This window comes from Eschrichtius robustus, chromosome 16, assembly GCF_028021215.1.
Source record: "Eschrichtius robustus isolate mEscRob2 chromosome 16, mEscRob2.pri, whole genome shotgun sequence".
Lineage (NCBI taxonomy): Eukaryota > Metazoa > Chordata > Mammalia > Artiodactyla > Eschrichtiidae > Eschrichtius > Eschrichtius robustus.
In genome coordinates, this window is record NC_090839.1 from 75,761,452 (window position 1) to 75,787,469 (window position 26,018).

Below are 26,018 nucleotides of genomic sequence, written 5' to 3' on the forward strand. Positions count from 1 at the left end.
AGGTTTGTTCTCTGAAGATGGTTAGAGAGCAGTGTTGCCCGGGGAGAAAAATACCTGTGTTTATTCACTTACAATTCCGAAGGGATTACTGAGCAGCAGCTATGTGCCAGGCACTTGCCGGGCCCTTGGATGAGATTAGTCGGGTCTCTGCTGTCTTGGAGCTTAACTTTGAGTGGGGGAGACAATAAATAAGTTAGAAAGCTGATAAACAAGACTATTTCAGAGACCAGAAGGAAAGGAAACAGGTCCATGGGCTAGAGAAGTGACGGGATGGGCCGGGGGCTGCTCTAGGGAGAGCAGCCACGTCTCTCTGAAGACAAGGAGGTGCCAGCCTTGCAGGTTTCCGGAGCAGAACATTCCAGGCAGGTGCCCAGGTCCCAAGGTGGGCAGGAGCTCCCTGGGATCACAGAGCAGCAAGCAGAGCGGTGTGTTGGAAGCAGAAGGGGAAGGGAGAGACAGGTTGTCAAAGGACCAGATCACGCAGGCCACATTGACCACTGAAAGGAGCTGGAATTTATTCTCCGCGTAGTAGGAAGTCATTGGGTGGTTTTAAGCAGGGGGCTGCTGTGATCTGATTTAAGTTGTTTTGGTTTGGTTTGGTTTTTTCTGGCAGCACCGTGCGGCTTGTGGGATCCCAGTTCCCCGACCAGGGATTGAATCCAGGCCCCCTGCTGTGGAAGCGCAGAGTCCTAACCACTGGACCGCCAGGGAATTCCCTGATTTAAGTTGTTTTTTGAGAAAGACTGGCGGCTGGAAATGAAGTGTGTGTGCCGGGGTGGGGTGGGGGTGGGTGGGTGACAGTGCAGAGTGGAAACGCAGAGAGCACTTAGGAGGATACGGTTGTTGTCTCCAGGAGAGATGACTGTGGCCCGGGCTAGGAGGCGGCCGCCATTCAGGGAGAAGAGGTCAGATTCCGGAGGGGTTTTGGAGGTAGAGCCGCAGGGCTTCTGATGGATTGGATGTGTGAGTGAGACAGCAAGAAGACTCAAGGACTCCTAGGTTTGGGGCAGCTGGTTGAATGGCGGAACCACTTTTGAGATGAAAGAAGACAAGGTTTGGGAAGAGTGGGTTGATCATTCTGTTTGGGGCCTGTTAAGGTTGAGACGCCTGGTAGATATCCAAGAAGAGAGGTCATGTGGTCACTGTGGGCTGGATGGAGAGGTCAGGATTGGAGATTGAAATAGTCAGGAATCCAGTGTTCATTGGCATTATTCACAATAGCCAAGACATGGAAGCAACCTAAATGTCCACTGACAAACGAATGGATAAAGAAGATGTGGTACCTATATACAATGGAATACTACTCAGCCATAAAAAAGGACAAAAATAATTCCATTTGCAGCAACATGGATGGACCTAGAGATTATCATACTAAGTGAAGTAAATCAGACAGAGAAAGACAAATATCATATATCACTTATATGTGGAATCTAAAAAATGATACAAATGAACTTATTCACACAATAGAAACAGACTCACAGACATAGAAAACAAACTTATGGTCACCGAGGGGGAAAGGGGGTGGGGAAGGATAAATTAGGAGTTGGGGATTAGCAGATACAAACTATTATATTTAAAATAGATAAACAACAAAGACCTACTATATAGCACAAAGAACTATATTCAACATCTTGCAGTAAAACATAATGGAAGGGACTTCCCTGGTGACGCAGTGGTTAAGAATCCGCCTGTCAATGCAGGGGACACGGGTTCGATCCCTGGTCCTGGAAGATCCCACGTGCCACGGAGCAACTAAGCCCGTGCGCCACAACTACTGAGCCTGCACTCTAGAGACCGTGAGCCACAACTACCGAAGCCCGTGCACCTAGAGCCCGTGCTCCGCAACAAAGAGAAGCCACCGCAATGAGAGGCCCGTGCACCGCAACAAAGAGTAGCCCCCGCTCGCCACAACTAGAGAAAGCCCATGCACAGCAACAAAGACCCAATGCAGCCAAAAGTATAAATAAATAAATAAAATTTATTTTTTAAAAAAACCATAATGGAAAAGAATATATATACACACACATATATAAAACGGAATCACTTTGCTGTACATCTGAAACTGAAACAACATAGTAAATCACCTATACTTCAATAATAAAATAAAATTAAATAGTCAGGAGTCACCAATGAGAGAATGATAGTTAGGGCCCTGGGCCTGAATGGGACCCCCTAGTGAGAGGGTGCAGGAAAATCGGGAGGCTGGGGACCAGCCCAACCGGTCAAGGCCCAGCTGAAGAGGAGCAACAGCGGGGAGCCTGGGCTGTGGTGAGAGCAGGGGGGCAGGAGGACAGCCTACCTGAGAACGGAGAACTTCCCGGTGGTTCTGATCCCCTGCTAGACCCTAAAACTGATTGTCCAAACCAGGGCACCCTTGAGAGTGAAAAGAAGGCTCTATGAGTGATAGACTAGGGCAACAGGAATAAATCAGAATCGTCCAGGCAAACAGGGAAGTTCTGTGACCCAGTTTCTGGCACCCTTGGCAGGGTGGGTTCATGTAGAGGAGGAGGCAAAGGCCAGCGGGCAGGAGACGCAGCTGTGACTGTGACTCTTAAGAGTTTGCTGTAAAGGTGGACAAACAGATTGTGGGGCACCCCAGCAATAAGAAGGAATAAAACTACTCATTTACACAACATGGATGAATCTCAGAGTTATTATGCTGAGTGAAAGAAGCCAGGCCCCAAAGAGTTCATAGTGTGTAATGCCTTTTATAGAAAAATTCTAGAAAATGCAAAGTAATCTATAGTGACAGAAGGCTGATGGGCGGTTGGCTCGGGGTGGGGGAAAAAGATAGGGTGGCAGGGATTACGTAGGGGTACGAGGAAACCTCATGGGTGACAGGTGTGTTCATTACCTCGATCATGGATGTACATGTGTTAGAACTTATCAAGTAGCATGCTTTATTTTTTTTTATTGAAGTATAGTTGATTTACAATGTTGTGTTAGTTTTAGGTGTATAGCACAGTGATTCAGTTATATATAGTTATATATATGTGTGTGTGTGTGTATATATATATATATCCTTTGCAGATTCTTTTCACTTAGAGGTTATCACAAAATATTGAATATAGTTCCCTGTGCTATAAGTAGATCCTTGTTGGTTATCTCTTTTATACTTAGGAGTGTGTATCTGCTAATCCCAAGCTCCTAATTTATCCCTCCCTTTCCCCTTTGGTAACCATTAATTTATTTTCTATGAATGTGGGTCTATTTCTGTTTTGTAAATAAGTTCATTTGTATCTTTTTTTTAGATTCCACATATAAGCAATATCACATGATATTTGTCTTTCTCTGTCTTACTTGACTTAGTATGATCATCTCTAGGTCCATCCATGTTGCTGCAAATGGCATTATTTCATGCTTTTTTTATGGCTGAGTAATATCCATTGTGTGTGTATGTGTGTGTATATATATATATATATATATATATATATATATATATATATATATATATATATATATATATATATATATACACCACATCTTCTTTATCCATTAAGTTGTATGCTTTAAACATGTACAGTTTACTGTATGAGGTATGTATTATATTCCTCGAGAAAGCTGTTTATTAAAAATGTTTTTGTGTAAAGAGGTATGGCCAAATAAGGCAGTAGCAGGAGGAGGTGTTATTTGATTTTTTTTTCTTTTCTTTTTTTTCTTTTTTTTTTTTGGCTGCATTGGGTCTTCTTTGCTGCGCACGGGCTTTCTCTAGTTGCAGCGAGCGGAGGCTACTCTTCATTGTGGTGCAAGGCCTTCTCATTACAGTGGCTTCTCTTATTGCGGAGCACAGGCTCTAGGCACACAGGCTTCAGTAGTTGTGGCATGCGGGCTCAGTAGTTGTGGTGCACGGGCTTAGTTGCTCCGCGGCATGTGGGATCTTCCCGGATCAGGGCTCAAACCCGTGTCCCCTGCATTGGCAGGCGGATTCTTAACCACTGCACCACCAGGGAAGCCCCCTAATTTTAAGTATGACCCAAGAAGCGTTGAACACCTGCCTGATACGGGGCACATGTGCTGGGAGAGGAGGAGACAGAAGGCTAGCAGGGACCCTTTTGTGAAGGTTACTGTACGTCATGCTGAGGGGTTCGGAATTCATCTCATGGGCCTGGTGTTCTCCACACAAGTGCAGCGCCCACACCGCATCCTCTGGGCTCCCCTCCACTTGTGGCCACAGCTGCATTGGGACAGTCCCGGGAGTGCTGACTGGGCACCACTTCCAGCGCTTCCAGGCTCTAAGCCCTTCTGCTTGGGTCCTTTTGCCGAAGCCTCTAGAGGGCTTAGCCTGTGGTCATGGCGGGGAGTCAGTGTCCCCAGGGGCAGCCATCAACAGCAGGGAAGGGAGTCAGTGGATAAACACCCAGCCTCCCGCCTTTGGAGGGACACTTCTGAGATGCATTCTGCCGGTCCCTCACAGTGTCCCAGCTGGATGGAGCCCCAGTTCCCCACAGCAGTGACCAGCCCCAAACCTTTTTGGGTTTTCACCTGCCCTACCTGACTCTCCCTCTTAGGAGCACCTGCTGATAAGCTCCCTGCACTCAAATCCTTGTCTCAGGCTCTGCTCTCAGGGCCCCCAAAATATGGCACCCATGGAACCTAGGGCATCTGCATTTTATGTGCCTGCCACGCTTTTCTGACGCAGGAGGCCTAGGAACCACACTTTAAAGAACCCTGCTATAGGCAGTGAAAAAAACATGAAGAATTTCACAAAGGGATGTGACTGGGCCAGATCTGCTCTTGTAGAAAACTAACGCGGGTGGCAATGTGGAGCTGAGGTCGGAGGAGCAAGAGACAGGAAGCAGGGAGACCAATTAGCAGGCTGTTACATGTGTCCCAGCAGGAGGTAATGATGACGAAGACAGTGATGGAGGCCGCCTCTTTGTGAAAGTCCTTTGATTTATAACATATGTAACCCTTTGCTCGGAAATGAAAAGGAGTCTGATTTAACAGCCCCAGTGCCGTAGTCTCAGAAAGCTCACGTTTCCAGCGTCCCACATTTGTCTTTTTCATCTGCTCCTTTCAAAATCTGATACATCAGTCCCATGCCAGGCATCTTCATTTTGTGAAATTTTGTGTTTTCAGGATCTTGACATTGGGGCCAAAAACGTGAAGCTTTACGTCAACAAAAAACTCATCTTTGATGGCAACTTAGACAAAGGAGGTGACGAGGCCCCACAGAGCATCCTGGTGGGCCTGCAAACTGAGAGAATGGAAAACAGCGTTGCTGCCCACTCGGAAGAAAGCAAAGGTGCCCGCCAGAGGAGCAGCACCGATGGGGACGAGGAGCGCGGCGTCAGTTACTCGCAGCCAGCTGCAGCAGCAGCGGATGTGAAGGTTTCTTCACAAGGAAATTTATTTGGTGGAAGGATGAATTCTCCTGACTGCATGAAGGACAATTTGTCCAAGTTAGAGGAAGAGTGCAGCTTTTTAGCCGCACCATCCTCGCCGGGTGGCATGCCCAGTGTCCCTCCCCACTCCTCCCCCGCCGAATGCCCTCCTCCTCTTGACCAGGAGCTCTCGCTGATCCAACAGCTGGAAAACCTTATGGGCAGAAAAGTCTCTGAGCCTCCAGGGAAAACCCCATCCTGGTTACAACCTTCTCCCGCAGGGAAAGGCAGGAAGCAGGGAGGCCCGAAGTCAAAACCCCTCTGGCTGAGTCCGGAGAAGCCACTGGACTGGAGAGGCAGGCTTCCATCAGAGGATATCAGCCGTGAGGGGCCTGGAGAGACCGAGGCCGGAGATAAAGGCCCCAGACGTGAGCAAGGGCGGGCAAGCAGCTGGAATGTCATCGCCAGCGAGCGAGCTCAGAGGGCGATCCCCAGAGTCTGCGGTGATGACTTCGACATCTTTAACCAACCCTCCCACAGGGAGCACCCTGCTAGTGGGAGGAGGGGCCTGAGGAAGGACGCCCTCGGCAACAGTCATGGTGATGGCCAGCCAGACGGCAGAGGTAAGCTTGGGAGGCAGTCTGACTCGGGGCCATGTCACCTGAGCCAGGGCCACTGATTGGCATGAAGCCATTTTGCTCCCTGAACCTCAGTTTCCTCATCTGCAAAGCAAGTGGGTTCTTCTCAACTAAGGGTCACAAATTCCCTGTCTCAGGGGCCACAGGGATGGCAGCAGTGAGTGAAATGGGCAAGGCACACTTTGCATGTTAAACTCATAGATATATTTGTCATTACCTCCAAGATACGTTCCTTTGTCCATTTTTCTTGCAAAACATGGCTTTTCCAATCTAGACTGTTATCCCACCTCTGATGGAGACGTTGGTCTCTAAGAACTTCACTTTTTCTTAACCATACCATTAGAAAAATAATACAAGTGTGCTGAAAAATAGCAATCAATTCTTGCCTGGGGGTTGGAAGGACTATAGGGAATGGTGAGGACTATGGCATTCAGGAATACAAGACCAGTATGCCAGATCTCCCTTTTCCTTTTATCAAGAGAAATCAAAATTGTAGAATATTCTTGTTTTTCAACATGGGCAACTGATGGAGATTATTTTTAAACCACTGTGTGGGTCAAAAAATATATATATACATCTGCTAGCAGGATTCACCTGCTTTGTGAACTTTACAGTAGATTATCTCTAAGAGATCCGAAAGGAGGTGCCAACGGCTGGGTTACTGAATATTTGCCCTCAGATTTGGCTACTGGGATGGAGTGTAGCATAGCAACAAGGAGTCAAATCATATGAATTCAAGCTCTGCTACTTATAGGTCTGGGACCTCTAGACTGGGTCCTATAGAGCTGGGCATTTCCACTTTCTGAGCCTCAGCATCTTCATCTGTGAAATGGGAATGAACCCCCACGCCCCACAGTGTTGTGAAAAATGAATGAGATGATAGCTTCAAAATATTGACCAGAGCCTGGCATGTGGAAAGTGCTCCAGAAGTGGTGGCCACTATTTCAACACTAGCTTCTACATCCTTTATTGTCCACAGAGCTCCTGGACCTACCAAGGCAGGAGCAGAAGCCTACCTACCTACCTCTAGATCCTCTGAGTTTATCCCCACCCCCTACCACACAGGAGCAGAAGCCCTGGAGTCAAACTGACTGGGCATGTATCCTGGTTCCCCACTGCCAACCCACACTGTGGGCAAGTTCTGAAATCCCCCTGAGCCTCAGTTTCCTCGTTTATAAGGACACCAATAATATCCAACTCACGAGGGGCTGGGAGGATCAAATGAGATCCTACATGTGCAGCATTTGGCACTGTGCCTGGGACATAAGAGCACCCAACAGACGTTAGCTGCTGCTATGTATTATTATTATTGTCATCATCATCATCATCACCATCATCGTCATCCCCATTCCGTGACTCTGCCTCTTGGTGTATCTGTATGTGAAGCCAATGTATATATTTTTAGTGAATTACATTAGCATCTGCACTATTACTGTCTACTGGACAGACCCCAAAGGCCTGCATTTAGCCAGAGTCTACACATAGAAATGTGAAGAGTTTGTGGCCTCTTTCAGACCCTTGATGTTACTTAGGGCAGAGCAAGTCCCTTAGACTCTTGAGTGCCTTTCCATGGTGAGCGGCTGGCTCCCTTCTCCCAGGCAGAGCTTCCCCTTCTGGCTCCCCAGCCTTACAGATTCTGCTGCCCACCCCAACCAAGACTTAACCCTGAGACTGGGTATCAGGGAGGAGAGCAGAGTGGGAGAACAGAACCGAGAAGCTCTTTGGGGGCAGGGACTGCGTCTTATTTGTGTTGGGGTTCCCAGGACCCAGGTGTCTGACTCATGGTGGGTCTTCTGCAGTGTGGGAGGAATCATGGAAAGAAGGAGCTGCAATGGCTAGATGCATGGCATGTTTGCGGTAAGCCAGGCTGTCATTTGGGCACGTTACTCAAACGGGTTCATTTAATCCTCATACCAGTCCCATTTTACAGATAAAGAAAATGTGAGGTAAGAAAGCAGGGTGAGATGGGAGGTTCAGGATGGTGGCAGAGGAAGATCCTGAACTCAGCTCCTCGCATGGACACAACAAAACTACAGCTACGTGTAGACTAATTCCCTCTGAAAAGGACCTGAAAACTGGATGAACAGAGTCTCCACAAGAAAGGGTAAAAGGGCAGCATCAAGGCAGATAAGAGAGGCAGAGAGATGATCTCATCAAGGAAAAAAACCACACCCCAGGTGTGATAGTCCACAGATGGGAGGGATTACACAGGTACAGTTACTTACCTTGGGGATTGAGGGATTTGAGCTTCACATCAGGCACCCCAGTCCTTAGATCCTGCACAAGAGAGATGAGACCCCAAAACATCTGGCTCTGAAAACCAATGGGGAATACACTCAAAACTACAGAACTGCAGAGAATGGAAAGCTAGCTTTTAAAGGGCACACTCACACTCACTCCACCTGAAAACCAGCACAAAAACACCAGACTGAAAAGTGCATGGGCCATAGGTGAATGGGACCCACCTACTAATCTTGAAGCATCTGCTGGAGAGGCAGGAATGAGTTGGGATGCTCTCTGGGGACTGAGAAACTGGAGGGAGCCATTTTTCCAGTCTCAGGCTACCTTGCTGATTCCAATGCTTGTGGGTGCCATTTTGGAATTCTCCCTCTAGTCTGTTAGCACCAGTTGGCACACCCCACTTAGAGCCCCACCCACCCCTGCACCTCAGCCAGGCCTCACAGCTGACTATGTGATAACCCTGCCCACTAGAACCCATCAGCCATTGTGGCCAGCATTGCAGTCTTTCCAGGGGCCAGCCCTGCCCACCAATGCATGGCAGCAGCATCCATGACCCTGCCACAACAAGAGGGTGCATGCAACCCATAAGGGGACACTACTTGAGGACCTGGCTCTGGTGGCCAGGCATGACTGCATTTCTGAGCCCCACAGGACGTCTCCTACATAAGGCCACTCCTTCAAGGCCAAGAGAGGTAGTCGATTTACTTAATATATAGAAACAAACACAGAAAATTAGGCAAAATGAGGAAACAGAGGAGTATATTCCTGTTGAAAGAACAAGACAGAACCACAGAAAAAGAACTAAACAAAACAGATAATCAATCTACCTGATAAAAAGCTCAAAATAACGGTCAAATGATGCTCATAGAACTTGGGAGAAGAATGGACAAACATGGTGAGAACAACAAAGAGATAGAGAATATAAAAAAGTATCACACAAATTATAACTGAACTGAGAAATACACTAGAGGGGTTCAACAGCAGATTGGATGAGGTAGAAAAACAAATCAGCAAGCTGGAAGACAAAGCAATGGAACTCACCCAGACAGAGCAGCATAATGAAAAAAGAATTTTAAAAAAATAAAGATATTTTAAGGGACCTTTGGGACATCAAGCAGAATAACATTCATATTATAGGCTCCCAGAAGGAGAAGAGAGGAAGGGCAAGAAAAATTATTTGAAGGAATAGTGGCTGAAAATTTCCCTGGGGAAGGAAACAGACATCCAGGAAGCCTGGAGAGTTCTGAATAAGATGAACCCAAAGAGACACCCACCAAGACACATTATAATTAAAATGGTAAAAGTTAAGGATAAAAAGAGAATCCTAAAAGCAGCAAGAGAAAAACAGCTGTGACATACAAGGAAATCCCTTTAAGGCTGTCAGCAGATTTTTTTGTTGTTGTTGTTTGTTTGTTTTTTTATACTGCAGGTTCTTATTAGGCATCAATTTTATACACATCAGTGTATACACGTCAATCCCAATCGCCCAATTCAGCACACCACCATCCCCACCCCACCGCAGTTTTCCCCCCTTGGTGTCCATATGTCCATTCTCTACATCTGTGTCTCAACTTCTGCCCTGCAAACTGGCTCATCTGTACCATTTTTCTAGGTTCCACATACATGCATTAATATACGATATTTGTTTTTCTCTTTCTGACTTACTTCACTCTGTATGACAGTCTCTAGATCCATCCACGTCTCAACAAATGACTCAATTTCGTTCCTTTTTATGGCTGAGTAATATTCCATTGTATATATGTACCACAACTTCTTTATCCATTCGTCTGTTGATGGGCATTTAGGTTGCTTCCGTGACCTGGCTATTGTAAATAGTGCTGCAATGAACATTCGGGTGCATGTGTCTTTTTGAATTACGGTTTTCTCTGGGTATATGCCCAGTAGTGGGATTGCTGGGTCATATGGTAATTCTATTTTTAGTTTTTTAAGGAACCTCCATATTGTTCTCCATAGTGGCTGTATCAATTTACATTCCCACCAACAGTGCAAGAGGGTTCCCTTTTCTCCACACCCTCTCCAGCATTTGTTGTTTGTAGATTTTCTGATGATGCCCATTCTAACAGGAGTGAGGTGATACCTCATTGTAGTTTTGATTTGCATTTCTCTAATAATTAGTGATGTTGAGCATCTTTTCATGTGCTTCGTGGCCCTCTGTATGTCTTCTTTGGAGAAATGTCTATTTAGGTCTTCTGCCCATTTTTGGATTGGGGTGTTTGTTTCTTTAATATTGAGCTGAATGAGCTGTTTATATATTTTGGAGATTAATCCTTTGTCCGTTGATCCATTTGCAAATATTTTCTCCCATTCTGAGGGTTGTCTTTTCGTCTTGTTTATGGTTTCCTTTGCTGTGCAAAAGCTTTGAAGTTTCATTAGGTCCCACTTGTTTATTTTTGTTTTTATTTCCATTACTCTAGGAGGTGGATCAAAAAAGATCTTGCTGTGATTTATGTCAAAGAGTGTTCTTCCTATGTTTTCCTCTAAGAGTTTTATAGTGTCCAGTCTTATATTTAGGTCTCTAATCCATTTTGAGTTTATTTTTGTGTATGGTGTTAGGGAGTATTCTAATTTCATTCTTTTACATGTAGCTGTCCAGTTTTCCCAGCACCACTTATTGAAGAGACTGTCTTTTCTCCATTGTATATCCTTGCCTCCTTTGTCATAGATTAGTTGACCATAGGTGCGTGGGTTAATCTCTGGGCTTTCTATCTTGTTCCATTGATCTATGTTTGTGTTTTTGTGCCAGTACCATATTGTCTTGATTACTGTAGCTTTGTAGTAGACTCTGAAGTCAGGGAGTCTGATTCCTCCAGCTCCATTTTTTTCCCTCAAGACTGCTTTGGCTATTCGGGGTCTTTTGTGTCTCCATACAAATTTTAAGATGATTTGTTCTAGCTCCGTAAAAAATGCCATTGGTAATTTGATAGGGATTGCATTGAATCTGTAGATTGCTTTGGGTAGTATACTCATTTTCACAATGTTGATTCTTCCAATCCAAGAACATGGTATATCTCTCCATCTGTTGGTATCATCTTTAATTTCTTTCATCAGTGTCTTATAGTTTTCTGCATACAGGTCTTTTGTCTCCCTAGGTAGGTTTATTCCTAGGTATTTTATTCTTTTTGTTGCAATGGTAAATGGGAGTGCTTCCTTAATTTCTCTTTCAGATTTTTCATCATTAGTGTATAGGAATGCAAGAGATTTCTGTGCATTAATTTTGTATCCTGCAACTTTACCATATTCATGAATTAGCTCTAGCAGTTTTCTGGTGGCAGTTTTAGGATTCTCTATGTATAGTATCATGTCATCCGCAAACAGTGACAGTTTTACTTCTTCTTTTCCAATTTGTATTCCTTTTATTTCTTTTTCTTCTCTGATTGCCGTGGCTAGGACTTCCAGAACTATGTTGAATAATAGTGGTGAGAGTGGACATCCTTGTCTCGTTCCTGATCTTAGAGGAAATGCTTTCAGTTTTTCACCATTGAGAATGATGTTTGCTGTGGGTTTGTCATATATGGCCTTTATTATGTTGAGGTAGGTTCCCTCTATGCCCACTTTCTGGAGAGTTTTTATCAGAAATGGGTGTTGAATTTTGTCAAAAGCTTTTTCTGCATCTATTGAGATGATCATATGGTTTTTATTCTTCAATTTGTTAATATGGTGTATCACATTGATTGATTTGCGTATATTGAAGAATCCTTGCATCCCTGGGATAAATCCCACTTGATCGTGGTGTATGATCCTTTTAATGTGTTGTTGGATTCTGTTTGCTAGTATTTTGTTGAGGATTTTTGCATCTATATTCATCAGTGATATTGGTCTGTAATTTTCTTTTTTTGTAGTGTCTTTGTCTGGTTTTGGTATCAGGGTGATGGTGGCCTCATAGAATGAGTTTGGGAGTGTTCCTTCCTCTGCAATTTTTTGGAAGAGTTTGAGAAGGATGGGTGTTAGCTCTTCTCTAAATGTTTGATAGAATTCACCTGTGAAGCCATCTGGTCCTGGACTTTTGTTTGTTGGAAGATTTTTAATCACAGTTTCAATTTCATTACTTGTGATTGGTCTGTTCATATTTTCTGTTTCTTCCTGGTTCAGTCTTGGAAGGTTATACCTTTCTAAGAATTTGTCCATTTCTTCCAGGTTGTCCATTTTATTGGCATAGAGTTGCTTGTAGTAGTCTCTTAGGATGCTTTGTATTTCTGCGGTGTCTGTTGTAACTTCTCCTTTTTCATTTCTGATTTTATTGATTTGAGTCCTCTCCCTCTTTTTCTTGATGAGTCTGGCTAATGGCTTATCAATTTTGTTTATCTTCTCAAAGAACCAACTTTTAGTTTTATTGATCTTTGCTATTGTTTTCTTTGATTCTATTTCATTTATTTCTGCTCTGATCTTTATGATTTCTTTCCTTCTGCTAACTTTGGGTTTTGTTTGTTCTTCTTTCTCTAGATTCTTTAAGTGTAAGGTTAGATTGTTTATTTGAGATTTTTCTTATTTCTTTAGGTAGGCTTGTATAGCTATAAACTTCCCTCTTAGAACCGCTTTTGCTGCATCCCATAGGTTTTGGGTCGTCGTGTTTTCATTGTCATTTGTCTCTAGGTATTTTTTGATTTCCTCTTTGATTTCTTCAGTGATCTCTTGGTTATTTAGTAGCGTATTGTTTAGCCTCCATGTGTTTGTCTTTTTTACGTTTTTTTCCCTGTAATTCATTTCTAATCTCATAGCGTTGTGGTCAGAAAAGATGCTTGATATGATTTCAATTTTCTTAAATTTACTGAGGCTTGATCTGTGACCCAAGATGTGATCTATCCTGGAGAATGTTCCGTGCGCACTTGAGAAGAACGTGTAATCTGCTGTTTTTGGATGGAATGTCCTATATATATCAATTAAATCTATCTGGTCTATTGTGTCATTTAAAGCTTGTGTTTCCTTATTAATTTTCTGTCTGGATGATCTGTCCATTGGTGTAAGTGAGGTGTTAAAGTCCCCCACTATTACTGTGTTACTGTCGATTTCCTCTTTTATAGCTGTTAGCAGTTGCCTTATGTATTGAGGTGCTCCTATGTTGGGTGCATATATATTTATAATTGTTATATCTTCTTCTTGGATTGGTCCCTGGATCATTATGTAGTGTCCTTCCTTGTCTCTTGTAACATTCTTTATTTTAAAGTCTATTTTATCTGATATGAGTATAGCTACTCCAGCTTTCTTTTGATTTCCATTTGCATGGAATATCTTTTTCCATCCCCTCACTTTCAGTCTGTATGTGTCCCTAGGTCTAAAGTGGGTCCCTTGTAGACAGCATATATATGGGTCTTGTTTTTGTATCCATTCAGCCAGTCTATGTCTTTTGGTTGGGGCATTTAATCCATTCACGTTTAAGGTAATTATCGATATGTATGTTCCTATGACCATTTTCTTAATTGTTTTGGGTTTGTTTTTGTAGGTCCTTTTCTTCTCTTGTGTTTCCCACTTAGAGAAGTTCCTTTAGCATTTGTTGTAGAGCTGGTTTGGTGGTGCTGAATTCTCTTAGCTTTTGCTTGTCTGTAAAGCTTTTGATTTCTCCATCAAATCTAAATGAGATCCTTGCCGGGTAGAGTAATCTTGGTTGTAGGTTCTTCCCTTTCATCACTTTAAGTATATCATGCCACTCCCTTCTGGCTTGCAGAGTTTCTGCTGAGAAATCAGCTGTTAACCTTATGGGCGTTCCCATAGGAGGGCATTACATAATGATAAAGGAGTCGATGCAACAAGAAGTTATAACATTTATAAATGTATGTGCACCCAACATAGGAGCACCGAAATATATAAAGCAAATATTGATGGACTTAGAGAAATTGAAAGCAATACAGTAATAGTAGGGGACTTTAACACCCTACTTACCTCAATGGATAAATCATCCAGACAGAAAATTGATAAGGAAACATCAGACTTAAGCAACACATTATAACAGATGGGATTAACAGATATATACCAAATATTCCATTCAAAAGCAGCAGAACATACATTCTTCTCAAGTGCACATGGAACATTCTCCAGGATAGATGACATGTTAGGTCACAAAACAAGTCTCAATAAATTCAGGAAGATTTAAATCATATCAAGAATCTTCTCCAACTACAATGGTATGAAACTAGAAATCAATCACAAGAAAAAAATGGGAAAAACCACAAAAACATGAAGATTAAACAACATGCTACAAAACAACTGCGGCGGGGGGGGGGGGGAGGCATTGAAGAAATCAAGGAGAAACAAAAAATACCTGGAGACAAATGAAAACAGAAATACAACATACCAAAATCTGTGGGATACAACAAAAGTGGTTCTGAGAGGGAAGTTCATAGCAATACAGACCTACCTCAAGAAATAAGAAAAATTCCCAATAAACAATCTAACTTAACACCTAAAGGAACTAGAAAAAGAAGAACAAATGAAGCCCAGAATTAGTAGATGAAGGAAATAATAAAGATCAGAGCAGAAATAAATGAAGTAGAGACTAAAATAAAATAGAAAAAAATCAGTGAAACTAAGAGCTGATTCTTTGAAAAGATAAATGTAGTTGACAAACCTTTAGATAGACTAACCAAGAGAAAAAGAGAGAGGGCTCAAATAAATAAAATCAGAAATGAAAGAGAAGTTACGACTAATACCACACAAATACAAAGGATCGTAAGAGACTACTATGAACAATTATATGCCAATAAATTGGGCAACCTAGAAGAAATGGATAAATTCCTAGAAACAAACAATCTTCTAAGACTGAATCATGAAGAAATAGAAAATTTAAATAGACCAATTACTAGTAAGCAGATTGAAAAAGTAATCAAAAATCTTCCAACAAACAAAAGTCCAGGACCAGACGGCTTCACTGGTGAATTCTACAAAACGCTCAAAGAAGATTTAATACCTAGTCTTTTCAAACGCTTCCAAAAAATTGAAGAGGAGGGAAACCTTCCAAACATATTTTATGAAGCCAGCATTACCCTGATACCAAAACTGGACAAGGACATCACAAAAAAAAAAAAAAAAAAAAAAAAAAAAATTACAGGCCAATATCACTGGTGAACATACATGCAGAAATTCTCAACAAAATATGAGCAAACCTAATCCAACAATACATTAAAAGTCTCATACACCATGAATAAGTGGGATTTATTCCAGGGATGCAAAGATGGTTCAATATCCACAAATCAATCAACATGATACAACAAAATTGAAGAATACAAATCATATGATTATCTCAATAGATTTTAAAAATGCTTTTGACAAAGTTCGACATTTACTTATGATAAAAATTCTCAACATCGTTGGTATAGAGGGAACATACCTCAACATAATAAAGACCATATGTGACAAACTCACAGCTAACATCATACTCAATGGTGAAAAGCTGAAAGGGTTTCCTCTAAGAGATCAGGAACAAGACAAGGATGCACACTCTCACCACTTTCATTCAACATTGGAAGTCCTAGCCACAGCAATTCGGCAAGAAAAAGAAATAAAAATCATCCAAATCAGAACGGAAGAAATAAAACTCACTATTTGCAGATGACATGATACTATATATAGAAAACCGTAAAGACTCCATCAAAAAACTGTTATAACTAATAAATGAATTCAGTAAAACTGCAGGATACAAAATCAATATACAGAAATATGTGGCATTTCTATACACTAATAATGAGCTATCAGAAAGAGAAGTAAAGAAAACAATCCCGTTTACAATTGCATCAAAAAGAAACAATACCTAGGAATAAATTTAACCAAGGAGGTTAAAGACTTGTACACTGAAAGCTATAAGACACTGATGAAAGAAATTAAAGAAGACACACACACACAAAATGAAAGATATTCCTTGCTCATGGATTGGAAGAATTAATATTGTTAAAATGTCCATACCATACTACTAAAGCAATCTATAGATATAATGCAATCCTTATCAAAATTCCAGTGGTGTATTTCACAGAACTAGAACAAATAATTCTAAAATGTATATAGAACCACAAAAGATCCCAAATAGCCAAAAGCATCTTGAGAAAGAAGAACAAAGCTGGAGGTATCATGCTCCCTGATTTTAAATTATACTACAGAGCTATAGTGATCAAGACAGTATGACACTGGCACAAAAAGAGACACACAGATCAATGGAATAGAATTGAGAGCCCAGAAATAAACCCATGCACATATGGACTATTAATCAATGACAAAGGAGCAAAGACATAGAATGGAGAAAGGACAGTCTCTTCAATAAATTGTGTTGGGAAAACTGGACAGCCACATGCAAAAGGATGGAACTAGACCACTATCTTACACCATACACAAAAATTAACTCAAAATGGATTAAAGACTTGAATATAAGACCTGAAACCATAAAATTCCTAGAAGAAAACATAGGCAGTAACCTTATTGACATCAGCCTTAGAAATGTTTTTGTGGATCTGACTCCAAAGGCAAGAGAAACAAAAGCATAAATAAATAAATGGGACTACATCAAACAGAAAAGGTTATGTACAGTAAAGGAAACCATCCTCAAAATGAAAAGGCAACCTACCGAATGGGAGAAGATATTCGCAAATCATATATCTTTTAAGGGGTTAATATCCAAAATATATAAAGAACTCATACAACTCAACAACAAAAAACAAGCAAACAGATTTAAAAGTGGGAAGAGGGTCTGAATAGACGTTTTTCCAAAGAAGACATACAGATGGCCAACAAGCACAAGAAAAGATGTTCAGTATCACTAATTATCAGGGAGATGCAAATCAAAACCACAAGGCAATGTCCCATCACACCTGTTAGAATGGCTACTATTAACAAGACAAGAAATAATAAATGTTGGAGAGGATGTGGAGAAAAGGGAATGCTTGTACACTGTTGGCGAGATTGTAAATTGGTGCAGCCACTATGGAAAACAATATGGAGGTATCTCAAAATATTAAGACTAGAACTGCTATATGACCCAGCTATACCACTTCCGGGTATTTATCTGAAGAACATGAAAACACTAATTTGAAAAGATATATGCACCCCCATGTTCATTGCAGCATTATTTACAGGAGACAAGATATGGAAAAAACCTAAGTGTCCACTGATGAATGAATAAAAAAGATGTGGTATGTATATACATATATATATAGTATATATGTACATGGAATAATATACGTACAATGTCATACTTCTCAGCCATAAAAAAGAATGAAATCCTGCCATTTGCAACAACATGGGTGGACCTTGAGGGTATTATGCTAAGTAAAATAAGTCAGACAGAGAAAGACAAATACCGATGACTTCACTAATATGTGGAATCTAATAAACAAAACAAACACAATAAAACAAAGACAAATTTATAGATATGGAGAGCAGATTAGTGGCTACCAGAGGAGAAGGCAGTTGTGGTGTGGGTGAAATGGATGAAGGAGGTCAACTGTATGGTGATGGATAGGAGCTAGATTTATGGTGGTGATCACTTTGTAGTGTATACAGATGTTGAACCACAATGCAGTACACCTGAAAGTTATATGATTAAAAAAGAGAAAAGAAAAGAAAATGTGAGGTTTAAGTAACTTCCTCAGGTCGCACAGCCGATAAGGGTTAGAGCAGGATTTGAACCCAAGCAGTCCTGCTCCAGCATCCGTGCTTCGAACTACTACCCTACAGTGCCCTGTTTCCCCAGCTGTCATCAGCCACCTGCCCCAGAAGAGCTAGGCAATTCCAAACCTTCCTGGTAAACAGACCCAAAGAACCTCTGGGAGTTATGAGGTGATGGGCATTTTTCTAACTTGTCCATGTTCAGAAGACTTTGTCTCGCTTTAATTTCCTTCCAGGCATTTCACTGCTTGGCTCAACACACATTAAGAACTGAGCCCCTGAGATTTCATGCTTGTTAAGCTGGTCGTGCTAAAAAGGAAAGTTGCTTAGAAATTTTAAATTACCCATTACATAGAGCCAAATCCCATAGCCATGCCCTTCAGGAAAGGTGGGGGCCAAGCCCTCCAACAGTGCTTGTAGAATGAATGACTGCCCACGATCCTCCCTGGGACTGGAATCGTGCTGTTACCATAACATAGAGCCTGGAAATCCTTTTGTTAAACAAAGTATCTCATTGTAATGACATCTGCATTTTGGAAGTGTCTTTATCAGGGGTCAGTTAGCTACAGGTGAATGAAATCTCACTGGCCCAGTTTGAGCAGTAAAAAGGGGTGTTATTTGAGAAGCTCCTGGACCCCCAAAGGCAGGAAGCATCACATGGGATTTGAAGGAGGAACCAGAAAGCCAGTAGGCACCGAGGAAGCTTCTCCCTGACTCTCCAGGGCTGCTGGGCCCTGCCTCTGCTTCTTTGCAGGTCCACTCTTCCTCACCCCCTCCTCTGTGCACATGGCAGGAAATGGCTTCACAGTCCAAAAGTGACAATTTCCCAGCTCTAGCTCCAGAATGCAATTCCAGAGTCTCAGGGCAGAAGCTGATTGGCTGTCATGGGTCAGGTGTCCACTCCTAGTCCAATCAGCTATGGCTAAAGGGCTGTTCACCTAGAATAAACGTGATTCTGTTGCATCTCACTACATGCTTTTTCACTTCCCATTTTAATAGCAATTAATGCCTACCTCATAGTGGTGCCAGTGATTTTTATAAACTGAAATTCAGAACTTTGCAGTTCATATTAATCTCCACCAAAGAGTAGTTTTGAACCTTTAATCCCATCATCTCATACTGGTCCCTCCCAGACCATGCGGACTGCAGATTAAAGCAGTAGCTTTCTGTTGTTGGTTCAGATTTGTTGGCAGGAATGTTGACAGACAAGACAAAGCACCGATCCCAGCAGTTGCCCAACTCCCAAAGACTAATGAGTCATGTGTGACAGAGGGAAACGTGGGCCCCAGCCCGCTGTTTCATCTGAGAGGTCCAGGACAAAGTCTATACCTCTCTGCTTTTAAAACCCAGGGCGTACGTACACCTCAGGGAGAATAGGTCAGAAAGCAGATGCAGGATGAAAGCCAAGTCCTGCCTTTCTTGCACACCCCGGCAGAGAAAGGCAGGCTGAGTCCCTGACACGTGACTTTTGGTGCTTTCTCCTCGGTTGCCCTTGCAGACCAACCCAGCCCATTCACTTCAGTCAGTGGAAATCAAATCACAGTAAACTGAGGTCATGACGACCCATATGGGAAGTTCCTTCTGCCAGATGTTAAGCCTCATGCCCAGAAGAAAGGATGGAAGGAACTCCTGGGGTCTTGTTAATGACAGCTGAGGAGGAGGGGAGAGGACAGGAGGTGCAGGAGAACTGACAGGTGGAGGGGCAGTCCCTCGGCTTCCAGCCCTGAGCACAGGGGGTACGTGATGGTGGCGCCAACCACCCGTCCCTTTACTGGCACACACTTATTGAGCACTTCCAGGCACCAGGTTCTGTGCCAGGCCCTGGGATGCAGCAGGGAACAGGGCAGAAAAGGCCTCTCCAAGAAGGAGGGTGTCAAGAAGAGCCAGCGAAGTGGGGCTCTGGGGGAAGAGCGTTCCTGGCAGAGGGCACAGTAAGGGCAAAGACTCTGAGGCGAGGAGAGACTTGTGTCCGTGGAATGAAAGGCTGGCGTGGCTGGAGTGGGATGCTCGTGGAGAGAAGGCTGTGAGGCTGGGCTGGAGAAGTCAGCTGGGAGTTGGGGGCCCACACTCAGGGCCCTAGGGGCACAGTGAGGAGTTAGATTTTCTTTATTCTCAATGTAGTAGAGATAATGCCAATTAGAGGGGTTGATGACAAACTCCATTTTAGGTACCCGGAGTTTGAAGTGACAGAGTGGACATGTCTGGACCGTCCAAGGGGTCTTTGGAATTGGAAGATGGTACCCCAGGAAGAGAGGCCAGAACTTGGCTGATGTCAGTGAGCAGGGCCTGCATGGGAGCCAGGAGCTGGATGAGGGCAGTGTTGGGAGAGGACGGCATGGAGCTGAGGGGTTTGGGCGCAACCAGACTTCGAGTGCAGGGAGGAGTGGAGGGCGCCATGACACAAAGAGAGGAGCTGTTGGCCGGGGAAATGGGGAACCAGGGAGGGATGATGTCTCCTAACCTGGTGGAGGGGGCACTGCTGAGTGGAGGAGCTTTGCCTGGGATGTCAAGCAGGGAAGGAGGACTGAGAAAAGGTTGTGTACTTGGAGTCATTGTGTACTTGGAGAAAGTCACTTCAGTGGAGGGTTGTGGGAATTAGAGGACTCTTATGGATGCCAGGAACAGAAAACCGCAAAGGGTTTGACTTCAGGCGCAGCTGGATCCAGGGGCTCAAATGATTGTCATCAGGACTCTCCATCTCTCAGCTCACGTTCCCCAGGTTGGCTTCATTCTCAGCCAGGCTCCCCCCACACGGTGTAGCAAATGGCCACCAACAACTCCACCCCTCCATCCTACCAGCTCAGCAGTGTCAATTTAAAGAGAGCCCCTCTCTCTCCCCGTAGTTCCTTTCATGAGCCTAGCTTGGAAGGATGCTGTCAGTGTTTGCCTAATCTGCGTGGACCGAAGATGGGGAAAATCAGAATCTTGTTCCTAGGAGAAGGAGAAGTGGAGTCTGGGTGGGCAAAACAACAAGTCTGCACACAGGAGCCAAGTTTCAGGGGGTTGAGAGAGGGTGATGGTGGTGAGAGAGGGCAGTGGTGATGAGGATGCAGTGTCTTTGGTGAAAGGAGGGAGAAAATAGGACGGTGGTGGGAGGGAGCCCCAAGATCAGGTCAGCTTCCTTTTTCTTTCAGGCAGGAGAGATTTATGCATGTCTGCAGGCAGAGAGAGGGGAAGATGCCAGTGGGGAAGGAGTGATTGAAGATTCTGGAGAGAGGAGATAATTGATGGGGCCAGGCCCCCGAGGAGACAGGCAGAAAATGGAGTGCAGGGCGCAGCACGATATGAAAGAAGGAAAAACAGAATGTCAGTGTCATCAGCTGCTGTTTTTCCAGAATGACACCCTTAGATGGCATTTAGCCATGGCGTGGCCGTGAGGACCGGCCGCTGCTTAGATGCACACGCCAGGACTTTAATATTCTACAGGGAGGAGAGCAGCGCCTTCAGAGCCATGCCTCTGAGGGCCAGGCCCGTGTTCTCCGCATGCCCCAGACGCAGCTTCGGCTCTTGGAGCCAATTTAACCACAAGTAGAAGTAAATTCCTTGCCTTGTAATGTACCTGAGTTGTTTGGTTTTTTAATAGAATGTGTCCCTGATTATAAAAATAATACACATAGGGAACTTAGAAGATAAGGTGTCAAAGAGGAAAGTACAAGTCTTTCCTACTCACCACGCAGACACGATGATATTAACAGGTCGGGACATGCCGCCCACACTACGAGAGGCCGCATCTAAAATGGCCTATCTGGCTCTTTTTTTTTCCCCGTGTAACATTCTTTCACAAGCCTTCCGCCTGCTATTAGGCAGTCTTTGAAACACCCCGTTAGAGTCACGTGGCTGTGACGGCCGTCAGAGCAGACCCTGGGGCTGCTGACTCAGACTCCGCAGGCAGCGGCATCGCCCTGGGTCGTGTGAGTTTCTGAAAAGGTTCTCACACAAGCAGAGAGTGTCCCCTTCATCTGCATGGTGGTCTCATTCTTAGAAAGTTCAAAGTACATCGAGAAACACTTTGCTCTTTGTAAAACAACTAGGTTCCAGACTCGGGTGACCATAAACAATTTTTTTACCGAGCTGAATGGTGCCTGAGACAGGAGAGCGTACTCTGTGCCTGGAACCATCCCCGGCAGTGAGGGACAGTCGCATCCCTGGTCCCATCCTTCAAGTGCCAGCAGGGCCAATAGGCACTGAGACGGCCAAGAGCGTCGAACCACCCACTGGTTTCTAGAATTTCCCCCTGAGGGTGACCCCCACCCAGCTGAGAGCCACTGGGTGAAACGATCTCTAAGGGTCCCCACTTCCACACACGCCACTAATGGGGCTTCGCCTCTCCTGTGTCCTTCCTTCCAGAAGATGCCTGGTCCACCCGGACGCCACTGCGGCCCCAGTGGCACAGCGAGCAGGAACACACCTTACGTGAATCGTGGAACTCCCTCACCGTCTTTGACCACTCCCACCGGGGACGCATCTCCAACGTGGAGTTCCAAGGCGACATCCTGGATGAGTTCCTGCAGCAGCAGAAGAGCAGCCGACACAGCGACCAGCCGCACCCATGGAAGGAGGAGAAGCCGGAGCCCATGAAAGGACAGGACCACGGCTCCCTAGAGATAGATGACGGGGGTGACTTTAAAATCCCCGTCTTGCCTTATGGACAGCACTTGGTCGTGGACATCAAGTCCACGTGGGGGGACAGGCACTACGTGGGCCTGAACGGGATAGAAATATTCAGTTCCAAGGGAGAGCCGGTGCGAATTGCGAACATTCAAGCCGACCCCCCGGACATCAATATCTTACCGGCCTATGGGAGAGACCCCCGTGTGGTCACCAACCTTATCGACGGGGTGAATAGGACCCAGGACGACATGCATGTCTGGCTGGCCCCCTTCACGCCGGGCAAGTCCCACTCCATCTCCATCGACTTCCTGCAGCCTTGCCAAGTCGCCCTGATCAGGATCTGGAATTACAATAAATCGCGGATACACTCCTTCCGGGGTGTGAAGGACATCACGATGCTGTTAGATACACAGTGCATCTTTAAGGGAGAAATCGCCAAGGCCTCAGGAACCCTGACGGGAGGTACAGTATGTCTGTAAGAATGCCCTCGAAGCCCCTACCTGCTACTCGCTGAGGCTCTGAGGAAAAACTAAACTTAGTGGCTAGCCAGTGACAGACAGGTCTCTCTCCTTTCCAAGAGCTGGCCCGCTCCTCGTCTTTTGCTGCTGGGTGTGAAAGAGCTGACCTCATTGAAACGCCTCCCCTGGGTACCAGCCTTACTTAGCCTCCTAGGGCCTGAGCCTGATGAGTGCAAGTGAGTTATGGAGGGAGTGCTCTCAGGAGACCCTGTAGGGCAGGGAGGGGTGTAGGATATGGAAGGGTCAGGGGAGAAGCTAGGCAAGGATATCGTTTCAGGGGAAGCCCAGCCTCAGCCTGATCCCAAGGGGAGCTCTGGAGTGTAAATTGCAGGGTCTGTCCTGCCTTAAGTCAAAGCAGCAGGGCTTTGGAAGCCTCAGACTCCTGGTTGGGACGTAACTCCCACATCCTTCCAGGAAGGCCCCCTATAAGGATCGGCAAAGGATCTGGATGGGGCACCAACCGCATCAGCTACTGTGCCTCACCCGCGCCTAAGAAACATCCCTTATTTCATGACAGACCACAGTGATTCTCGTTAGATTAGGTGCCTTCATTAAATCTATGTGGTTCTTATGGTCCGTGAATTCCATTTGCAAATACGTAAAGAAGAATAAGGCTCAGTTACACAAATCAAGACCTGTTAGTGGTTTGGGACTTTCTAGCCCAAAGATTGATGGGTTTAGGTTCCTGGTCTGCACATCACTGGGACATGGGGTGAGCTGACTCTTCTGTCTTCCTGGTACCCCTGTCAGCTCCAGAGCACTTTGGAGACACGATCTTATTCACAACCGATGAGGACATTCTTGAGGCCATCTTCTGTTCTGATGAGACGTTTGACTTGGACGTGGAGAGCCCGTGCAGCCTGCAGTGCGAGCAGGCGCTGAGGAGGCCCAGCACGGCCGACGGCCAGTGGGAGGAGAGGCCCTACACCCAGGCTGGCTCGTGGGCTGATGACCGGGTAGGACTGGAGGCGGGTGGGCGCCCCAGAGAGGTTTCTTCTCCTGACTCGGAGTATACCAGGAGGAATGAAGATGGATCTCCTTTAAGCCGCTGGTGCTCCCGTTTTGACATTTCCCATTTTTTCTGCTTCATTTTTGTTCTGTAGGTCATATTTCATTCTCTAATTACTTTTTATTTTTTTCTAAACCAAAGTGAAGGAAGTATTCAAATTTTAATCAGAGCTAGGGGAAATCAGTTCTGTGTCATTTCTGTAATTTAGAGGTTGGCAGTCTCAGGGGAATTTTTGCTTTGGGTTGCGTTTTGATCACTCACTGTTGTTTTTGATGGAAGGGCTAGAAATGCGTTTAAGAGGCGGACTTGAGAATGGAAAGAATGATGATCCTGGCAGTCACTTCTTGGGCACATACCGTGATCCAGTTGTGGAAGCACCTTGTTACCGCGTTTAACCCTCCTGACAGCCCTTGGGGTAGAGGTGATTCATATCCCCGTTTAGGAAACCAAGGCTCAGACAGGCTAAGGGCCTTGCCCAAGGGCACATCTTGGGAAAGTAGCAAGGCTAGAACTTGAATGTAGGACTCCAAAGTCTGTGCTTTTAATGGACAAATTATCAAAAGTGAAAGATGACCTTCAGGGCAAGGGTCAGCCCAAGTCAAAGACGAGTAATCAAGGTGAAGAGACACCAGGGTCTCCGGGGGTGTTCCTGAGGCCACAGGAGAAAGAGGAGACGGTTAAAGAGGGTGGGGGGAAGAGTGGAAAGAACCAGGAACCACGGACAAAAGGTTCGGCCACAAGAAGGTCATGACCAGGGCGGTGCAGTGACATGCCCCTGCCCCGCCCACTCAGACAGTCTAGCTCATTGTTGATGGTTGTCCTGATTTTTTCAAAGAAAGCCAGAAATCTGGATTGTTATGTAAAAATCTCCCCATTAAGAAATGTTGGCAACTAATCCATGATGTTTTCAACCCTTCTGCGCGCCACAAAACATGTCCGTGGTCTGGCTTTGCTGTGCAGGCCTCCAGCTGGGAGATGGCCTTGAGGCCTTTCATTCCCCCAACATTTTCCAAATGGCAAAGTGCCTGCTCAGGAGCTCTGATAGGACCTAGTCCTGGGAGGGGCAGGTAGGGATCACTCTCTCTGCCTTAGAGATAGGACCTCGAGCTCAGGGAGGCCACGTCAGTGTCACACCCCTAGCAGGTGGCTGGGCTGGAGCCGCCCCACGCCTGCCTAGGTGTCCTGGTCGGTGCATCCACCAGGGGGCGTGGCAGGAGGCTCAGGGTGGGCAGGGCGCCAGGGAAGGCAGGAGAAGGCACGTGGGTTCCAGGGCAGCAGCTTTCCGGGAGGCCACTCAGCGTCAGGGGTTAACTTCTGGCAGACAGGCTTCCTCTCCCTCCTCCCCATAGCCGGGCAGGGGCCTGGAGGGGCTGTCCCTAGGGGCTGGACTGAGGGGTCATCAGGGTGTCATTGGGTACCGAAACACCATCCCCACTAAAAACTCTAAGATCCAGACAAGCGACTTCACCTCTTTTTGCATCTCAGCTTTCCTGTCTGTGAAGTAGTACAGGCGCTTCTACCCTGACTTACGGTGCAGAGATCTAATCAAAAGAGTTTACATAGAGACCCAAGAAGCAGGGTGTGGCAGCCCACCGTGTCTGTAGACCGAGGGTTCTTTATCTGCCTGCCCATGGGAATCACAGAGGAGGTTTTAAAAATGCAGATCATAGACCCCAGGGTTGAGAACCACTCTCTACGTTTGAATTCTTTCTTCTCCTTCCCTCCATCCCTCCCTCCCGATCTCTCTCCCTCCCCCCTTCCTCTAGTTCACTAGATAAACTAGATAGGGCCCTTCCCTGTCCCAGAAAATCTAATCACCTGAGCTGGTTAGTGTCAAACTCCTCCCCTACAGTAAGAACTTCCGGCAAGGACTCAGATGCACTCAGGGTTTCTGGGCCCGCCCATATTACCAGTCATGGAGCTCCCACCAGGGCAGAAAACACCAGAAAAGACACCGGGACTTACCTGGGGCTTACCTGGGGCACAGAGTAGGCATCTAGCTGGGAAGATGTCCAGTGAGCTGCGTGGGTATCACTAAAGTCACCCCCTTTCCCTCTGCTTCTCTCCAACCTGT

At 45.1% G+C, this 26,018-nt stretch overlaps 1 protein-coding gene across 7 annotated transcripts in view; it reads left to right on the top strand.

Moving 5' to 3' along the window:
• KATNIP (katanin interacting protein) overlaps positions 1–26,018 on the top strand; it is a 194,908-nt gene that overhangs the window by 143,127 nt on the left and 25,763 nt on the right. For 6 of the 7 annotated variants that reach the window (XM_068524188.1, XM_068524190.1, XM_068524184.1 and 3 more), the window contains 3 exons: positions 5,080–5,947; positions 22,154–22,879; positions 23,686–23,891. In XM_068524188.1, coding sequence (XP_068380289.1) covers positions 5,080–5,947; positions 22,154–22,879; positions 23,686–23,891 — 1,800 coding nt within the window. The remainder of the gene's footprint in view (positions 1–5,079; positions 5,948–22,153; positions 22,880–23,685; positions 23,892–26,018) is intronic. The other variant, XM_068524186.1, reaches the window with a different exon arrangement.